The sequence below is a fragment of the Bufo gargarizans genome, unplaced genomic scaffold (genome assembly GCF_014858855.1).
Source record: "Bufo gargarizans isolate SCDJY-AF-19 unplaced genomic scaffold, ASM1485885v1 original_scaffold_1430_pilon, whole genome shotgun sequence".
Taxonomy (NCBI): Eukaryota; Metazoa; Chordata; class Amphibia; order Anura; family Bufonidae; genus Bufo; species Bufo gargarizans.
The window spans coordinates 37,678-54,515 of record NW_025334355.1 but is presented as its reverse complement, the minus strand read 5'-3'; the positions used below and the strand labels follow the sequence as shown (position 1 = coordinate 54,515).

At 44.2% G+C, this 16,838-nt stretch overlaps 1 protein-coding gene across 1 annotated transcript in view; it reads right to left on the bottom strand.

The window, feature by feature from the left end:
- The window catches only part of LOC122923277 (nebulette-like), a gene marked incomplete at its 5' end in the record, with an annotated part of 89,788 nt that overhangs the window by 37,738 nt on the left and 35,212 nt on the right, over positions 1-16,838 (bottom strand). Inside the window, 4 exons of the mRNA XM_044274061.1 lie at positions 2,867-2,971; positions 4,401-4,508; positions 7,701-7,805; positions 8,928-9,032. Coding sequence (XP_044129996.1) covers positions 2,867-2,971; positions 4,401-4,508; positions 7,701-7,805; positions 8,928-9,032 — 423 coding nt within the window. The remainder of the gene's footprint in view (positions 1-2,866; positions 2,972-4,400; positions 4,509-7,700; positions 7,806-8,927; positions 9,033-16,838) is intronic.

The window sequence follows — 16,838 nt, the reverse complement described above, 5'->3', positions numbered from 1 at the left end:
AATCTCTACTTACAGTTGTGTTCAAAATAATAGCAGTGTGTTTAAAAAAGTGAATAAAGCTCAAAATCCTTCTAATAGCTTTTATTTCCATACACACAAATGCATTGGGAACACTACACATTCTATTCTAAATCAAAACATGAAGAAAAATATATCAAATTTGTGTTGTTCCTCTAAAAAAATTTAAGAAAAGTAAATATTAGACTGTTCAAAAAAATAGCAGTGTTTGTATTCTTCTTTACAAACTCAAACAGAAATGTTTGAAAATGTTGCTTTCCTTTGAATCACTTCACTAATATTTAGTTGTGTAACCGCTGTTTCTGAGAACTGCTGGACATCTGTGTTGCTCGGAGTCAACCAACTTCTGGCCCCTGTGAACAGGTTTTCCAGCCCAGGATGATTGGACTACATTCCACAGTTCTTCTCTATTTCTTGGTTTTGCCTCAGAAACTGCATTTTTTATGTCACCCCACAAGCTTTCTATTGGATTAAGATCCGGGGATTCGGCTGACCACTCCATAACGTCAATCTTGTTGCTCTAGAACCAAGATGTTGCGCGTTTACTGGTGTGTTTGGACTCGTTGTCTTGTTGGAACACCCATTTCATGACCTCTTCAAGTATTCTGATGTATTCAAACTGATCCATGATCCCTGGTCTGCGATAAATAGGCCCAACACCGTAGTATGAGAGACCTCCCCATATCATGATGCTTGTCCACCATGCTTCACTGTCTTCACAGTGTACTGTGGCTGGAATTCAGTGTTTGGGGGTCATCTGACAAACTGTCTTCGTCCACTAGACCCAAAAAGAACAATCTTACTTTCATCAGTCCCCAAAATGTCTCTTTAGGCCGTCAATGTGCTCTTTGGCAAATTGTAACCTCTTCAGCACATGACTTTTTTTTCAACAGTGGGACTTTGCGGGGGCTTCTTGCAGATAGCTTGGCTTCACATAGGTGTCTTCTAATTGTAACAGTACTCACAGGTAACGTTAGACCTATTTTGATCTTCCTGGAGCTGATTGTTGGCTGAGTCCTTGCCATTTTGGATATACTTCTATCCATTCGAATGGTAGTTTTTCGCTTTCTTCCACGTCTTTCAGGTTTTGGTTGCCATTTTAAAGCATTTGCGATCATTTTAGCTGAGCAGCCTATCATTTTCTGCACTTCTTTATATGTTTTCCCCTCTCCAATCAACTTTTTAATCAAGGTACGCTGTTCTTCTGAACAATGTCTGGAACGACCCAATTTCCTCAGAATTTCAGAGAGAAATGCACTGTAACCAGCATGTACAACATTTGCTGCCTTCCTTCCTTAAATAAGGGCAATTATTGCCACCTGTTTTTCAAAGAATGAATGACCTCGCTCATTGAACTCCACACTGCTATTATTTTGAACATGCCCCTTTCAATAAGTGATTAAATTACACAGAATCAGCAGTATGCATGTCATGACTATTGGTCTGTTGGGTTTCTATAACTCTACTACACCTGCTAGTAAATTATTTGCCATGTAGAAATATCATTTCTACTCAAAACAGTGATTGATCAGGTTAGTGATGTCTGACTGCTATTATTTTGAACACAACTGTAGGTGGGTTTCTTGACCCTTGAATAAGAAGATCACATTTTCCTACACTTGGATTTGAGGGGGAAACCTGGCGAAGAGTGTTCAATTTTGCTGCAGCGCCACCACAGGGGACATTAAGCATTACACAGTGTCCATCGGATCAATGAGTTGTCTGTGTAAGACCGGACAGGTCCTCCAGAGTGAGAGATGCTCTTTCCAACTGCTCTTAAAGAGGACCTCTCACCTCTCCTGATGTCTGGTTTAATAAATACTTGCATTCCCCATATAATAACAATTCTGGAGCAGCTATTCTTAGGACTCTGTGTTGTGCCATTCCTTTATTATTCCAGCTAGAAGTTATGAATGAATTACTAGCAGTTTGCAATGAAGGTACAGAAGGGTGTTACCATTTGGGGGTGTTCCTGCACAGTCTGACACTAACCAATCATTGCTGTCAGTCTGTTCAGGAATGCACCCCCCAACTGGTAACACCCATCTGGACCTAACTGCTAGCAGGAAGAATAATGGAATGGCACATCATAGAGTCATAAGAATAGATGCTAATAGATGTTATTACATGGGGGATGCAAGTAGTTACTAAAACAGACATGATAGGAGAGGGGAGAGGTCCTCTTTAACTCTGGACAATAATGCCCTTAGTTCAGTAATCTGAGCTATATACAAGTTCAGCCCTAGTTTTAGTCCTTGAAAATTTTGGGACAACTCTGTTCCAACGTAGCTCAGCATCAACATAGAACATGGGTGTAACTATAGTCGTAGTAGCCATAGCAGCTGCCACGAGGTTGAGGCACGCTCAGGGGCAAGAACATTGCACCTTTTCTATAGGGACTAACACTACTACTGCTACAGTATCTAGCACTACTATGTGGGTTCTGTAATATGTGGCACTAATATTCCCACTTTCATTAAAGTTACGGCTGTTTCATCTTCCTGTCAGGCGGTGGGGTCCATCTAAATTTTGCTTCGGGGCGCTGACACACAGGTAAGAAATAAAACATATATCCAAGTTAAAAAAAGGCATTTATAAAAATACGAGCTTCCAATCTGAAGACCTCAGCTTTTGCAGAATGGATGCGGACCCATTCATTTCAATATAGAGGATGTCCTATTCTTGTCCGCGGACAAGAATAGGCATTTCTGCAATGGGCCGCCTATTACGTTCCGCAAATTGCGAAAGGCACATGGGTGGCATCTGTGTTTTACGGATGTGCAATGTGCAGACCACAAAAGAAGACACTGTCGTCCGAATGTGCCCTTTAAGAGAGGATTGTGGTTACCTGACTTTGCAGTACAGCGTTCTCCTTATGGTGATTCTGTTCTGCTGTATCCAAAGAAAAATGGTGGTTTCCTTTACTTTCCTCAAATTGTTTCTTATAGACGGTCTAAAAGACAAGGCACATGTATATTAGACTTTAGGTTCTTACCACGTGGCAAAAACCACATGAGGTTATAATACTAATCGCCACCGCTTCGCAGCAATCACAGGTGAAGGTCATTAAAATCACATTGCCGTGGGAGTTCACCATAAAAATGAGGGCAAGAGGACAATGTTTCCAGACGCTTGACAAGAACCATAGCTCAACTGATATATCTGAATGGGGTTGTCTGGCCTAGCAGCCAACAATCCCAATGGTCCTAACTTGTGCCCCATTAAAAAACAAAACCACTAACATGTTATACCTGTGCTGCCGTCCTGTTCCCAGCCACATCCAGTCCCTGTAGGACCAGAACATGGCTTGGTCCTGTAATTATATGTGACTGCTGAGGCCAGCAATTGGCTGCAGCAATCATGGAACCAAACTACTTCCTAGTCTTTCCTTTTCCTTTCTTTCAGTGGGGCACAGATTAGGACCATTTCCGTTGTGGGCCTGAAAACCACTTTAAAGTATAAGTTCACCTCTAGACAATGTAAACGGATCCATTTTTTCCTAATCTTCACATAACAAATCTCTAGTAAGGTGGTATTCGACTGCCAAAAATTGTGGTGCCCATTCTTGGGCCCAGAAATTTTTTTTCTTGTTTTTTTTCTGCCACATTCCCACAACCTTAAGTTTTATACGTTCCCGTCGACTTAGAGTTTTTTTTTTCAATAGCACCATTTCGGGGTCCATTTGAGGTGAGCAAATCAATTCTAAACTAATCGGAGTCAACCAAAACGTTTATTCTGCTACCTTCTGCTCCAGCCAGTGTCCAGGAGAGCGGAGCTTCACCGTGAAGGGCTATCTGCATTGTGCTGCTTCACAGCCCCTCTCCTCTACTCTGAGTGACATCTCCTCTACGTCGTGGTCTCCTGGTTGGAGGTTGCAGCTGTCACTCAGGGCAGTAGCAGAATTTGGCAGAATAAAACTTCACATTCATACTACTTCTGATGAGAATAGTATGCTTGTCCTGTTCTCCCCAGCCCCTGCATATGTCTGCAGCCAGCATAGCATGTTCAAACCTGCTGAAAGTCTTCTTTTAAAGGTTAGTATGAGATTAGAAAGACATGCCTGCTTTCTTCTAAAAATAGTGCCACACCTGTCCAGAGGTTGAGTCTAGTATTGCAGCTGAGATCCAAATCACTTCAATGAAGCTGAGCTGCAGTTCCAGACACTGCGCATGGGCAGGTGTGAGGCCGTTTCTGGAAACAAGCAACCATGTTTTTCTAATCTTACACAACCCCTTTAAGATGATAGACTATAGTATCGAGCATGAGATACTTAGCGATGCTAGCTATCCAGTTATCAGGGAAGGTTACATTGAAATCTTCACAGTCGCCAGAGATTTCTTAGTATGCACAATTCCCATTTCCACTGTGACCATTCTACCTACCTCACTCTGAAATGTTTGAGCCTCCTTTGAAACGTTGTACGACGGAGTATCCACAAACTCAAGCATGGACCTCCCCTTTGATTTTTCATACTCCTCTCTGTATTTCACCTGTAGAGTTACATAAAATAATACAATATACTGTATAGATGGCTAAATTAATGCAAAAAATGCAAAAAATATCGGAATGCATCCAGTTAAAGGGGTTCTTTGCTGTGGACAATCTCTACTTCTTAGATGGGTTTCTCGATCCTTGAATAAGAGGATCACAAATTTTCCTACACTTGGATTTGATGGGAAAAGTGTTCAATTTTGCTGCAGCGCCACCACAGGGGACAATAAGCATTACACACTGTCCATCGGATCAATTGGTTGTCTGTGTAAGACCGGACAGGACAGGTCCTCCAGAGTGAATGATGCTCTTTCCAACTGCCCTTAAAGAGGACCTTTCACCTCTCCTGATGTCTGGTTTAATAAATACTTGCATTCCCCATATGATGACCATTCTGGAGCAGCTATTCTCATGACTCTGTGTTGGGCCATTCCTTTATTATTCCCGCTAGAAGTTATGAATGAATTACTAGCAGTTTGCAATGAAGGTACAGAAGGGTGTTACCATTTGGGGGTGTTCCTGCACAGTCTGAGACTAACCAATCATTGCTGTCAATCTGTGCAGGGATGCGCCCCCAACTGGTAACACTTATCTGGACCTAAATTCTAGCAGAAAAATAACGGAATGGCACATCATAGAGTCATAAGAATAGATGCTAATAGATGTTATTACATGGGGAATGCAAGTAGTTACTAAAACAGACATGTTAGGAGAGGGGAGAGGTCCTCTTTAAGTCCCCTTTCACACGGGCGAGGATTCCGCGCAGGTGCAATGCGTGAGGTGAACACATTGCACCCGCACTAAATCCGGACCCATTCGCTTCAATGGGGCTGTGCACATGAGCGGTGATTTTCACACATCACTTGTGCGTTGCGTGAAAATCGCAGCTTGTTCTATATTCTGCGTTTTTCACGCAACACAAGTCCCATAGAAATGAATGGGTCTGCATGAAAATCGCAAGCATCTGCAAGCAGGAAATGCAAAAGGACCTTTGATGATTTCAGCGCAGGTCCTGCTAAATGAAGATAGAAGGATCTTCTATCTTCATTCAGCAGGACGTGCGCTGACGTCACCGCGCTCACCACGTGGTGAGCGTTATTACGTCATCAAAGGTTCATTTGCAGGTCGTGAAAGAAGAAGAAAGAAGACAATGCCGGCTACGCGAACAAGTGGATGAGGTGAGTTAATATATATATTTTTTAAACCCTCAAGGCACATTTTACTAAGCATTCTGTATTAAGAATGCTATTATTTTCCTTTAAAACCATGTTATAAGGGAAAATAATAAAATGAATAAAACACCTAACCCAAACCCGAACTTCAGTGAAGAAGTCTGGGTTCGGGTCTGGGTACCACATTCAGTTTTTTCTTACGCGCGTGCAAAAGGCATTGCACTCGCGTGGAAAAAACTGAACATCGGAAAGCAATCGCAGTCAAAACTGACTGCAATTGAATGCCCACTCACGCAGTTTTTCCGCAATGCACATGTAACACCCCAGAGTTGTGCTACTAAACTCTTCTACCCAGCTACAACCTGTTAAGAGCATTTACCTTGTCATCTTGTGTAATTTCACGTAATATTCTCACAAATGTGCATTGAAAGCCTTGTTAAATGTATATTGCTGTAATTTCTATGTTCACCAGAAGGTGGCAGCAATCTGTTAGCAAGGACTTAGTTTTAGTTTAGTGTTTTTAGGCTGGAATAGTACATTCCAGTTTAGCTCCCCCCTCTGTGAGCAGAGTGGATTATTCCCATATCCTGCCTCATGGGGAGGGAAGAAAGTTAGAGTTCGTGTAGCCCACCCCCTGCTAGAGGTAGGGTGTGCAGGTTAGGAGCTCCCTGAGTTATAGGGATCCAAGCCAGGATCTTGTCTCAGCTGAGACAATTGATCATCATCCCTAGCCTGAGCCCTGCAGCCTCAGCTGGAAGAAGCAAGCAGACAACTCCAGTTCCAGGAAGAAGCATACCCTGAGACAATAGCTGTGAGTAAAGTCCAGAGACCCAGGAGAAGCCATATTCCTCCTCAGCTAGTCAGTCCCCATACAGCAGAAGACAAAGCACAGAAGCCAAATTCCTGCCACAGTTTAAAGCTACAAACAGACGTCCTTTCCTGCAAAGCTCCAGGTACATGAAAGAGAAGAAGATAAATTCCTGCCAACCATTGCCAATACCTGCTCGGACCTAAGACTAAAGCTGTATCATGCTTGGATGAAAGCTACTCTCAGTAAAGACAAGTTTGAACTTTACCCAAAGTCTGGATCTCAATTTCTGCTGCAAATTCCTCTACTACTCCTACTAGCACTACACTCAATTTATTGCAAGTGAGCCAGGACCCAGAAGTCCAGCCGTACCCAGGTAGGAGACACCGTTGACACCATTATCACCACCATACAGAGACATTACACCACTTTGGCATTCCTAACCTGGGGCGTGAGTTATAACACCTTGGAGGGCCCTGTGATTTTGTACCCTGTGCACGCTGCAATTGGCGTCACAAACAAAACTATAAACTATCACCTACACCTGATCCAGCCATCGCATAATAAGGTGTCAGAGTGCATACCCCGGTCCAGCTCATTGCACACACGCAACGCATCCGGAGCAAATACGGGACGCCCGTGTGAAAGAGGCCTAACTCTGGACAAAAATGCCCTTAGTTCAGTAATCTGAGCTATATACAAGTTCAGCCCTAGTTTTAGTCCTAGAAATTTTTGGGACAACTCTGTTCCAAAATAGCATAGCATCAACATAGAACATGGGTGTAACTATAGTCGTAGTAGCCATAGCAGCTGCCACGAGGTTGAGGCACGCTCAGGGGCAAGAACATTGCACCTTTTCTATAGGGACTAACACTACTACTGCTACAGTATCTAGCAGTACTATGTGGGTTCTGTAATATGTGGCACTAATATTCCCACTTTCATTAAAGTTACGGCTGTTCCATCTTCCTGTCAGGTGGTGGGGTTCATCAAAATTTTGCTTCGGGGCGCTGACACACAGGTAGGAAATACAACATATATCCAAGTAAAAATAAAGGCATTTTTATAAAAATACGAGCTTACAATCTGAAGACCTCAGCTTTTGCAGAAGGCACATGGGTGGCATCGGTGTTTTACGGATGTGCAATGTGCAGACCACAAAAGACGGCACGGTCGTCCGAATGTGCCCTTTAAGAGAGGATTGTGGTTACCTGACTTTGCAGTACAGCGTTCTCCTTATGGTGGTTCTGTTCTGCTGTATCCAAAGAAAAATTGTAATTTCCTTTACTTTCCTCAAATTGTTTCTTATAGACGGTCTAAAAGACAAGGCACATGTATATTAGACTTTAGGTTCTTACCACGTGGCAAAAACCACATGAGGTTATAATACTAATTGCCACCGCTTCGCAGCAATCACAGGTGAAGGTCATTAAAATCACATTGCCGTGGCAGTTCACCATAAAAATGAGGGCAAGAGGACAATGTTTCCAGACGCTTGGCAAGAACCATAGCTCAACTGATATATCTGAATGGGGTTGCCTGGCCTAGGAGCCAACAATCCCAATGGTCCTAACTTGTGCCCCATTATAAAACAAAACCACTAACATGTTATACCTGTGCTGCCGTCCTGTTCCCAGCCACATCCAGTCCCTGTAGAACCAGAAGATGGCTTGGTTCTGTGATTATATGTGACTGCTGAGGCCAGCAATTAACTGCAGCAATCATGGAACCAAACCAATTCCTAGTCTTTCCTTTTTTTTCAGTGGGGCACAGATTAGGACCATTTCCGTTGTGGGCCTGAAAACCCCTTTAAAGTATAAGTTCACCTCTAGAAAATGTAAATGGGTAAATTTTTCGTAATCTTCACATAACAATTCTCTAGTAAGGTGGTATTATACTGCCAAAAATTATGGCAGAAATTTTTTTCTTTTTTCCTGACACATTCCCATAACCATAACTTTTATACGTTCCCGTCGGCTTAGAGGGCTTTTTTTCAGTAGCACCATTTCGGGGTCCATTCGAGGTGAGCAAATTAATTCTAAACTAATCGGATTCAACTGAAATTGTTTAAAAATTGAAGGTGTATACAAATCCCAATTTTTGGTGATCTGGTTGATGCAAATTTTGGTGAGAGAGAAATCAAAGAATTTAAAAAAGCGAGAGACAAAAGAGAAAAAAATTCTAGGAGACCTCAGAATGTTGTACACAAATTTTCAGGCCAATTGGAGCACTTACAACTTGGGTAGAATCAATTCGAACCAGAATCGAATCGATCAACCAATTCGAAAGAATGGAACCTCAATTGAAAATAGAGCGATTCACTCATCTCTAGGGTCCATGTAATGGGTTGGCTAACTTTTAGTAATTTTCTTTTTTGAGACAGAGAGGAATAATAGCAAATAATGGGATTAGAAATCACATTTTCCACATGTGCTTACATTGCTTTGTAGTTTGGTGGCCCTCAGGGCATGTTCCAGGTTCAGTAAGTTTGGAAGGTCCACAGAGGTGTCATGTATGATATGCCTGTCTTTCTTATACTTCACCTGAAAAGCAGAATTAAGATGCTGAAGACAAGATTAATCATCACATAGAACAAAATAGAAACATATATTTGTTGTTACTTTATTACAATATAGATAATAATAACAACTAATAATATTATTAGAGAGGAGCGAATCAACGTTGACGATGAGCGAATCGACATTGACGAAGTGGAATTCGATCAGAATTTCTGGAAATGAATCGCATTTTTTCCTAAAATAGCTGCTGCACATGTTAGGACATGGAGCAAAGAACCCTGGGAACGAGGGATCACCCACAATGCCATGCATGCAGCCAATCAGCAGCCCTATAAATAGCCTCAGCCATTTTGGATTCAGCCATTTTCCAGTGTACTTAGTGCAGGGAGAGATGTCAGCAGGCGCTAGGGACAGTGCTAGGAAAGACTTGTAAACTTTTTTTTTTTTGGCTGAATAGAAGTTCAGGGAAAGATCATTAGAAGTGCAGGGAAAGGATAGGGAGGAATTATTCAACACTATAAAAGAAGAACCAGGTCCAATAGGGGAGGTTGTAATGGGTAATAGGAGCAATTCTATTACACCTTGCTGCACTGACTGGGGATCCAAATTCCCTTTATACTGCTGCTTTTAGGTTTGCAATAGATGATACCTATGTAATTCCAGCAAACCTTGCTTGTTATTGGGGTGCAAGTGCTGTGTGATACAGCCATTAACAGGGTGTATTACTAGAAAATAATTGTACGTCTTATTAGCCGTTGTGCGGTGCAGTTATATGTTCTGAAGCATTTCTTGGGGAGTATTAGTGGGAAAAAAGGGCTTATTAGCCATTCAGCTGTGCAGTTATAGGTTCTAAAGCCTTTTTTGTGGTGTATTAGTGGTTAAAAAAGGGCTTATTTGCCGTTGTGTGGTGAAGTGACAAAATTACAGCCTTTTTTGTGGTGTATTAGTGGAGCAGAAGCTGGTGTTTCCAGCGGTCAGGCTCCTGGCTCAGAGACCATTGAGGAGGACATCAGTGACGTGCAGACAGTACTCGATGATAATGTAGCCGATTGCAATTGGGAGCCGGGTGACAAAGGGGCTTCATCATCATCGGGAGAAGAGGGTGGCAGCTTGTGCATGAGGCAGCGGCGGAGCCAGCAAGTCGGTAGCGTGGCCGGGAGTCAGCAGGGTGGCAGCAGTGGGAGGCCGGGAGCCAAACATGCCCAGGGTAGACCACCCGCTTTGCAGGAGCCTACCTGCCCAGGAAGGTAGTGGTACAGGGGTTCACAGAGGCAGCGCGGCCATAGTAGTCAGTCAGTGCGGAGTGTTCGGGCAGTTTTTTGTTAAGCCGCCGGAGGAGGTGAACAAGGCTCTTTGCCGAATCTGTGGGCAGAAGGTTCCTGCTCCTCGTCCTCCTACTCCTCGTCACTCATTTCGTCAGCAATCGATCACTGAAGCGATTGCCAAGAGACAGCAATACACGTGTGGTCACCCTAAGGCGAAGGAGCTAAACGTGCTCTGGGCCAAGTTGCTGGTACTGCAGTCCCTCCCTTTCCAAGTGGTGGACTCTGCACCTTTCAGAGAAATGATGGCTTGTGCCGAGCCCAGGTGGAGAGTCCCAAGCCGTCGTTTCTTTGCCAAAATGGCAGTACCAGCCCTGCACAAATATGTAGAACAGAAGGTGGGCCAGTCCTTGAGCCTTTCCGTGTCTGCCAAAGTGCACGGCAGTGCCGACGTATTGGAGCTGTAACTACGGTCAGGGACAATACATGTCCTTTACGGCCCACTGGGTGAACGTGGTTCCTGCACAGCCACACCAGCAACTTGGCCAGATGACGCCGCGTCCGCCTCCACCTTCTCACACTGTTGATCCAGCGACAAGGTCCACCTCTTCCTCCTCATCCACCAGTAACTTCACCTTGCCAGCAGCCCCTGCATTGTGGTATGTAATATAGTTATGTAGTGCACCTTTTCGGCTTTGTTAAATCTGTAGATTAGAGCTGTATAAGTGAGGCACAAGTCCACATAGATAGCATGCGTGCAGTTCAATTATTTGCCTTGATCCAGATCCCCCCAGTGTGATCCATTTTTTTTCTGGGAGTTTCCGGAGAGTACTATGCAAGGGGGTAGATCTCGGCATAATTTAGTGCTATGGGTCTGTTGAAAAGGTGATTTACATCTGTGATTTGTCCCCGTGTACACATAATTATGTACTATAATATATGTTGTTTTACCATGATATGAATAAAATGTTATTTTTTAATTCTAAAAAATTGATGTGGTTGCACTCCTTTGTTTGTGTGATTTCATATATTTGAAGAGTGTACCTCTTGAGTTAGAGACCATTGATGATGTTACCGTGTCCTCAGCCTCCACTGCAGGGACAATTCATAGTGTTCCTCCTGCATACCACATGTGCACAGCGATGTCACCTGTGATTGCTGCGAAAGTTTGCATGTACTTCAGCCACCACCAAACACACCCTCCTTGAGCTGCAGCGACAGAACAGTGTCCCCCAAAATAGGCTGATATGCAACGTTTCCACCCGTTGGAATTTCACCCTCCATATGTTGGACTGACTATACGAACAGAGAAAGGCCATACATGGTTTCTTGATGATCCAAGCGGACAGGAGTACTCCTCTGTGTAACTTCAAGGTCAGCCAGTGGCAGCTCATGCGTGAAACATGCCATTGCTCAGGCCCTTTGAGGAGGCCACGTTATTTGTCAGTCACCAGGACTACGGGATAGAAACATAGAATGTGTCGGCAGATAAGAACCATTTGGCCCATCTAGTCTGCCCAATATACTGAAAACTATGGATAGCCCCTGGCCCTATCTTATATGAAGGATGGCCTTATGCCTATCCCATGCTTGCTTAAACTCCTTCACTGTATTTGCAGCTACCACTTCTGCTGGAAGGCTATTCCATGCATCCACTACTCTCTCAGTAAAGTAATACTTCCTGATATTACTTTTAAACCTTTGCCCCTCTAATTTAAAACGATGTCCTCTTGTAGCAGTTTTTCTTCTTTTAAATATTCTCTCCTCTTTTACCTTGTTGATTCCCTTTATGTATTTAAAAGTTTCTATCATATCCCCTCTGTCTCGTCTTTCTTCCAAGCTATACATGTTAAGGCCCTTTAATCTTTCCTGGTAAGTTTTATCCTGCAATCCATGTACTAGTTTAGTAGCTCTTCTCTGAACTCTTCCCAAAGTCATTCCACTGCTTCATATCCTGGAACAGATGCTGGTAAATCTGGATGGTCAGGGGACTGGAGATGTGGCGCCTAGCTCTCACGGCCACATGAGCCCTGTGGGGGCTGAACTGGAGGAGGAGGACATTGGAGCACAAGCAATGTGTAGCGAAATGGGTGGTTTTTCTACACAGGTGACAGGAAAGGAGGAGCAGGAGCAGCCGGAGGAGCAAGAGGCAGATGAGGAAGACAAGGCAGAGGACCCAGACACACCGTGGCAGTATGCAGTGGAGATGGAGGCAGGGAGTCCCTCCGAGTCACTTGCGCAAATGGCCCACTGCATGCTCACTTGCTTGGATAGTAACAGCCGAATTGTCACCATTCGGCAGAGGAATGACTTCCGGCTCTCCACCTTATTGGACCCTCGCTACTGGTCCAAAATGGGGGCCTTTTTTACATCTGCTGAGATGAGGGACAAACTGAACTATTATAGAGACATCCTATTTAGTCAGTTGGCTGCTGCCTATCTGCGCCATTGTCCATCCTCTCGCAGGTCTGACCGGGTGGGGGGGGCTCTCTGCGCTCACGTTCCACTGCCATGGCTGATGTGGTGGGGTTGGAGGGTAGGAGCAGTTCCAGCTCCATCAGCAGCAGCTCGACTCTACAGTCGCTGATGAGCAGCTTTCTACACCCGCCTAGTGAAGAAACTACTTACCAGCAGCAGCTAGACCTGGAGCAGGACCTGAACCAGCAGGTGGTGGCATACTTGGACAGCACTCTGCCACCCCACATTGAAGATCCGCTGGACTACTGGGCAGCCAAACTGGATTTGTGGCCACGACTAGCAGAGTTTGCCCTGGAAAAGCTGTTCTGCCCGGTCAGTTGTGTAGCATCAGAACGGGTGTTCCGTGTAAAGCTTTTTGAAGCGAAACCCGGGTCGGGTGTTTTATCTTTCTGTATACTGCTTGTTATGGAACTAAGTTTGTGAGTATAATAAACCCTTTTAACTCAACTCGTGTGCTTTACTATTGTCACAACCTTTGGTTTTTCACAGAAGCTCGGAGGAAAGAGAGAGGGAGGCTTCCCGTGGTTTAAATGCTTTCCCATGTCCAATTTTTCTGAATGGTTCTGGTGCAAGGAATTTCCTTCCGTGATCTCCTGAAGCAGCGTGGTCCTATCAAAAACGCAACTCCTGGAATTTTGTGATGTCTTTTGTTTTGTACATGAACCTTCTGAATTGTAAAGTGCTGCGGAATATGGTGGCACTATACAGGCACTTACTAAAACAGACATGTCAGGAGAGGTGACGGCTCCTCTTTAATTGTCATTTTATGCTGTGGTTTTGGGGACTGGGGGACGATTTGCATAGGTGTCTGGAATCCCCACCTACTTGGAGAAGGTGATTCTCTTGCCTCCTTTCCACCCAGAGAGGAGAAGACTCTTGGATCCAGATGGAGACTGAATGGACATGTGCAGTGGAAAAACTAGAAATGACTGGGCCCACAGCAAATTATTGAAAGGGGACCCCCCCCCCCCCAACATCTTCTTCGCAACCGGCTCCTTCCGTGCAATCCCCACTTCTGTGGCTAGTCAAGATCACTCTCTCAGACGAGGCCAGGCAGCCGTTCCATCCATTTCCTATAGTATCTCTGTATATAATGTCATTTTATTATACCATTAAGGGGGTCTTGAGAAAATATCTTTCAGTCTTCCTCCTGGGTGGGCCCCTTCTGAGTTTGGGCTCCAAAGCAGTCGCTTCCCCTATAGCTAGGGTCCTGGACATGTGGCCAAGCATGTGCACAGCTCTCTCTATTCAAATCTATGGATGTTGCAGACACAGCGTACTTCAATGCAGTCTCACCTGGCAGACTTGAGTCATTCTCTGAATATATAGGCGAGGTGGGGCACCACATATCAGGTAGACATTATGGATGTGCCATAAAAGTGCATTTTTGGAATCCCCTTTAAAGGATTATAGACACGACAGTTATTTTCTACTTTCTTTTAGAAGGGAAAACGTAGTAGGGTTTCCCAGTACCCAAAAATCATGAAAGAACATTAGAACCAATTATCAATCCCCATATAGCAGAAAACCGGGACCAAAAATTTAACAACTTTTGTGCAAGTCCCCTTTTGCTGAAAAAAAGGATGACTTTTTTTCTTATTTTCTTAAAGTAGGAGAGAGGGGATGGCACTTGTACATTCGGGCAAATTAAATATGAGGCAGAATGCACACGGCCGTTTTTCACGGCCGTGAGCTGTCCGTGGAACCGCGGCCTGGATTCCTGCTGAGAGCAGGAGCGCACGGCGTCATTGGTTGCTATGACGCCGTGCGCTCCCTGCTGCCGCCACAGTACAGTAATACACTGGTATAGATCATACCAGTGTATTACTGTATTGCGGCGGCAGCAGGGAGCGCACGGCGTCATAGCAACCAATGACGCCGTGCGCTCCTGCTCTCAGCAGGAATCCAGGCCGCGGTTCCACGGACCGCTTACGGCCGTGAAAAACGGCCGTGTGCATTCGGCCTGACTTGCAGCAAAAAACTGATGTAAATTCCACCAGCTTCCAGATGTCACAGATTTCAGTTTCTAGCACATAGACCTCTCAGGATGCACCCCTTTGGCGCCTCTTACACCAACACATTTTTTACAATTCTTTATACATTCCCCTTAAGGAGTTAAATGTATAAATGCTGTGGCCACTAGGGGGAGTTGGCAGCATACTAATGTCTTATTGAGTTTTATAGCGGCTGTGTAAATCCATAGGCAGTGAGAGATTTTTATCATATAATGGGATCCTGTGATGCTGCAGGGGATTTGGATCATCCAAAAGTGCCCAGACCTCTTTGGAGAATTGTGCTGTACCTGTCATAGGCACATTGGAAACCCCATCTATAAAGCAGTACCAGTATTGAGCTTTGCAGCTCAGCTGGACGAGACCAAGTAGAAAGCTGCAGTTCACTCCAGTTCCAGGAAGTTCCAGGAAGAACCATACCCTTTGAAGATAACTGTGAGTAGAGACCCCAGGAGAGGCCATAATCCTCCTCAGCAAGTCAGTCCCCAGATAGCAGAAGATAGTCAGTGCAGAAGCCAAATTCCTGCCACATTACAGAGCTACTAAGCAGACGTCCTTTTCCTGCAAAAGCTCCAGGCACATGACAGAGCAGAAGATATATTCCTGCCACACATTGCCAATACCTGCTGGGACCAAAGACTATTGCTGTACCTTGTTTGGATGAAAGCTGCAACTAGTAAAGACAAGTTTGAACTTTACCAAAGGTCTGGATCTCAATTACAGCTACCAAATCCCTCAATTACTCCTACTAGCACAACACTCATTTTATTACTACTGCTGCTGCAACTCTGAGCTACCAGAGGCAAGAGCACCCCCCTAATGCGCTTCAGTAGCTTGAGCAGTGAGGAGGACATGGACGTCCTTCTCTCAATGCTTCCATAAAAAAAATAAGGACTATTGGGAGCCACGTCATGGACTGTTCCTGACGGGTGCGGACTCGTTGGCAGTGTTTTTAATGTTTTCTTTTCCAGGTTGCCCTATTTTGTCCTCACCCTTATTGTCATGTACTGTAAGTACTCCCCCCATCATCATTTAACCCCTTGCATCCAAGTTCTCATCGTTTTACCCCCTTTCTCAGGTTACATGATAACCTTATGGAACTACGGTTCTACAAATATGCTGCTTTTATGACATTTTATATTTCCCTTGGATTACAATTAACTTTTCTTATTCCTGCGGATTACAATTGACTTTTTAAAGTTTCCAGAGGATTCAACGTCAAGCACTGTAAGTCAAAGGACTCGAGCTATATTTGAGCATACTCTCGCATTAATAAAATTTGCACTATTTTCAAAAATGTTTATTGCAAACGTAAAAAGCTTGCACCCAAAAAAAAGACTCAAACGTATACCTGAGCTCTTTGTGATTTCCATTGCTATATTATTGCACATATTTTTCCAGTTTACAGGTTGTGTAACGTTCAAGCACTTGTGCCAATTGTATGGACTCTTTTACAGATGCCGCAATGTGAATTTATGCACTTTTTGTGAAACTGCACTAACTTTTGCCTTTAGCCAGAGCACCTTACTTTTGTGTGTCTTGCCTTATAGCTCTGTTCTCTTTACATGGACTACCTCTGCAGACGCTTAACACTAATGGCCTACTCATAGTGCACAAGTAGGACCAAGTGGTAAGTCCTGGCAGGTCCAGTAACTCCACGGGTAACCCCGCTGCTTCGGGAATGGTTACAGGAGTTTTTGGCCCCTTCTTCCAGCTTGTTATTTGTTCAGGATTGCTCCCATCCTGAGGTGTTTCTTCCAGGAGTTCCAAGGGATTATTATACCCTCCTCCTGTCACATTGCTAGAAGTGCATGGAGATGCTAAATACCTCCCCTTCTGAGCCTTTGCCTAAGGTATGGCGCCTCAATCCTTAGAGCCACATTTAGCTACCCATAGTCACCATAGTGATCGTGCTATAAACCATATTTTTAAGACTTTGGTGCAGGAAAGGAAATACAGGATAAAGCCACCCTTCCATTTGCCAATATTTTATTACACCATGGTGGGATTACGGAGTAAGGACACCTCCATGTCTTCTTTGGTGTTTAAAGGATCCAGAACACTTCAAAGTCAGTCAG